This window comes from Macrobrachium rosenbergii, chromosome 31 (assembly GCF_040412425.1).
Source record: "Macrobrachium rosenbergii isolate ZJJX-2024 chromosome 31, ASM4041242v1, whole genome shotgun sequence".
In the NCBI taxonomy this organism is placed as follows: Eukaryota; Metazoa; Arthropoda; class Malacostraca; order Decapoda; family Palaemonidae; genus Macrobrachium; species Macrobrachium rosenbergii.
Genome location: NC_089771.1, coordinates 18,067,884 through 18,071,667, shown reverse-complemented (window position 1 = coordinate 18,071,667; position 3,784 = coordinate 18,067,884). Strand labels below are relative to the sequence as shown.

The following is a 3,784-nucleotide window of genomic DNA, read 5'->3' as shown; positions in this document are numbered from 1 at the left end:
CCATTGTATTTACATTATTTAGAGATAATATACATTATTTCATTTATTGAACATTTTATGTATTTACGTTATTTAGAAATACATTAATATGCAGATGATAATGATCACAAATTATTTAAGAAGTTGTAATGTGTAAGGAATTAAAAGTCCATGAAAAATATCGATAACCATTTTTGTGAAGCGTTCCATTTGTTATACAAGAATATGGAGGAATCAATCGGATGTTCTTATCAACATCACGAGAATATCTGCAAAATAATATTCCGACTCAGGTTTGCCCTAGGAACGGCTGATTTCCGAGAAAATGTGACGTCACTTCCATCCCCAATTACCGCCATGATATATAGTGTTAGCACGCCCACAGTCGGCTCAGTTTTGCCGCAATGCCCAAGACGCGTGCGTTGGTCGCCCTGGTCGGGGCACTTTGTGCCATTTTTGGTACAACTTCAGGGTTTTTAGCCACGCCTCTGAATGCAAGTGACCCGGATTTGGTGCATATTCTGTGCCCGGACGAAGTGAGTTTGAGACATTATCCAGTGAAAGGGCTAAGGTATTAATATTATGATAAATGCACAGTCTCGTTAAAGGATATAAACGATGGTATCCAAGGATAAACAAATCCACAGTTATGGAACTGCACAAATATTTTGAAATAAAAGTATACAGAGAACTTTCGAGAATCTGTACGAGTCTCCTTTTCCAGAATCTGTACAGTTTTATTTTTAAATATATTAGTACTGTTACGTAACTTTGGATTTGTTTCACCAGATTTAAGAGTATATTTATTGTCTTTTTATTATAATACCGACTGACTTCTCTTTACACTTCACAGGTAGGGTCCTTCTTTACTAGAAGAATACTGGGACGGCCTCTAGCGAACTGTTCACAATATCTATATCACTTAGAAATTATTATACATATGATAATGATCATAGATTTATTTAAGAAGACTTAATAAACCGAATCCTCTCTACTTCATAGGTAGGGTTAATCTTAATTTATATACTGTTGTGACGACCTTTACCTAGCCAGCGCCCGAAAAGAATATAAATAAAACGTGTGAGAAACAGAAAATTCAACTCAAATTTAAAAAGGAAAGACCTGTCAATTATTGCGCTGGCTTTGTCTGTCCGTCCGCAATTTATTCTGTCCGCACTTTTTCTGTCCGCCATCAAATCTTAAAAACTACTAAGACTAGAGGGCTGCAAATTGTTATGTTGATCATTCACCCTCCAATCATCAAATACCAAATTGCCGCCCTCTAGCTTCAATAGTTTTTATTTTGTTTGAGGTTAAAGTTAGCCATAATCGTGCCTCTGGCAACGATATAGGATAGGCCAGCACCGGGACGTGGTTAAAGATTTAAAGAGACCACTGAAAGATATCAGTTTTCGGTGGCCTTGATTATACGCTGTAGCGGCTGTACAGAAAACTTGATTCCACCAAAGAAACTTCGGCGCAATTTTTAGTTGTTTAAAATTTTCTTTGGTGTCTTGATTTTTCTAAAGCTTATTTTCTTGTGCTACTAGGCTTGTTCTTCAGACTGTCTGATCTAACTCCATTGGGTTTCAGGTGATTCATAAATATTATGAGGGTTTTCTAGGTGTTTATGATTTTCCTGGGTCCGGGTTGCAACACCACCATTCTATGCTTTATGGAATCTGATTCCCTCTTAATACAATAAAGTCGTTTTTTTATGAAGTATTCAAGATAGTTCTGTTGCCATGGTGGTGCAGTGGGAAGGTTCTTGCCTACCAGTCGAGAAGACCGGGGTTCAAATCCCGCTGCTCACTGGTGGCTTGGGGATGGCGCCATTGCATGAACCCAGTGGCCCGCCAACCTAACGGTCTGAAAACTCGACAGGGTTAGTAAGAAAACAGGCACCAGCCCTCGGACTTGTGGGTTAAACAGTGGACCTAGCAACACACTGGCCACGTGTCTTAGGCAACGGGACTTCTCCCCAACTAGTTGTCGTCCTAAGAAACCGGAGTTCAGCGCCAGCCCTTGCGGGCCCACGAGGACTTTAACTTTAACCTAGTTAGTTTTGTATGGAGTATTTGATATACCTCTTAAAGTCTTCTTGCTTTCCGAGTATGGAGAAATAAATATTTCTTATGACACTTCCTCTCTTCCTAATGACATTTCCTTGGAAAACAACTCCTTGATCCTTTTTTAAGATGAATGACTTTTCAATGGTAGAAAGATATCTGTTGTTAGTTGATTGATTGATTGATTATGAAATTTAGGTCTTGAAGACCAAGCGCTGGAACCCATCAGGATTATACCGCGCTGTAATGACGACGAAATATTTAAATTAATGATCTGATTGACAATGAATAAATGAAGGATAATATATGAATAAAATTCAGTGTTAGAATATGAACGTAAAAAAAAGAAGAATATTAGATAAAACCAATAAAAAATACATATATATACAACTTTATATTTAAAATATATACTTAATATATAAAATAGATATGACTGAAATCTTTATTAAACATATTAAAACCAAATCTCGATCAAATTTGTTGTTAGTTACTCAAAGTATCGGCAAGAAATAATTATCAGTGAAAATCGATGAACACTGGTGAAGAAACACCAGCTCGTATCTCTTAACTGGAGAATGAAGAAGCGAGCACTGATTACTCCAGGATCGGATGGTTATAAAACAGTGCAAATTTTCAAGGGGTTTCAATGTCGGTCATGTCATCCCCACTCAAGTAGTTAGTTGTGTACTCTGAATTATTATATATATATATATATATTATTATAATATATAGTCAGTAAGGACAGCTTTAATCAGTAAACCTTAGTGAGAGAGGGTTGTTCTTTAAAATCAAGCAATAAACTTCATATTTGCATTCCATACAATATTATTATGTTTGGTTTATAATACTATAAGATCAGTCAAGGGAACATAAGTTCCATGTGGCCCTGTGTCACTACGGCGTTTCCTGAACAAGAGCAAAACAAATACAATCCAACAAACACACCTGATATTTTTTAATGTTATTTCTTCGTAACTGGGTAAGGAGGATGTCTTTTTTCCCCCTGGAGTTAAAGATAAAAAATATATATATATACTACCCCTATTTGTGTCCTTGCTCTATCAGTTGTGGTGTATTTTATAGATCTAAGTGAAGAGCTTTAAAAATTGTTTCAGCTATGCTGAATTATTCAGTAATTATTCATCTCCGCCGGTGGGGGGGGGGTGGGCGGGGACGGCTATAGTTAACCTTGTTTGCAGCTTCCATTATGCCCCTAGCCGTCCCCACTTTTTAACCTTTTACTTTACTGCTATTTCCACTTCCTTCCAGTTTGCTGTCCAACCACTCCAACTTCTCACTGTTTTAGCGATGAATGGCTGAAAGTGTCTGAGTGCTTGGCTTTATAGCCAGGTTATCGTAAAACATACGAAGTCAGTAGTTATTCATATTACATATATTTTTAACACCTTTTTTATTTCCCTAGACCAAAGGCGTCACTCGGGACCACAAATGGATCACGAGAGAAGCCATCCGACGGAATCTTCGGCAGTTCTTCATCGACTACCCGCCGGCGGATAAACCGGAATTCGTCGTTCCGGAATCGGCCTCCTTGACCGAACTGTACCATGCTTACTACGGTTCCTCGGCGAGTCCGGCCCGGTTCATCCGAGCGGTTAACACCATAGCCGAGTCGAACGTGCACGCGGATTCGTCCAAATCTCTGAGGTAAAGAAAACGGGAAATTTATTCATGATTATTTATTCCTAAGTAAGTTTTTTTCTCAATAATTATTTATA

The 3,784-nt window shown here is 37.9% G+C and overlaps 1 protein-coding gene across 1 annotated transcript in view; it reads left to right on the top strand.

The window, feature by feature from the left end:
- Positions 1–356: 356 nt before the first annotated feature.
- Positions 357–3,784, top strand: part of LOC136855297 (uncharacterized) — a 28,291-nt gene continuing 24,863 nt past the window's right edge. Inside the window, exons 1-2 of the mRNA XM_067132201.1 lie at positions 357–515; positions 3,472–3,713. Coding sequence (XP_066988302.1) covers positions 384–515; positions 3,472–3,713 — 374 coding nt within the window. The 5' untranslated portion in view covers positions 357–383. The remainder of the gene's footprint in view (positions 516–3,471; positions 3,714–3,784) is intronic.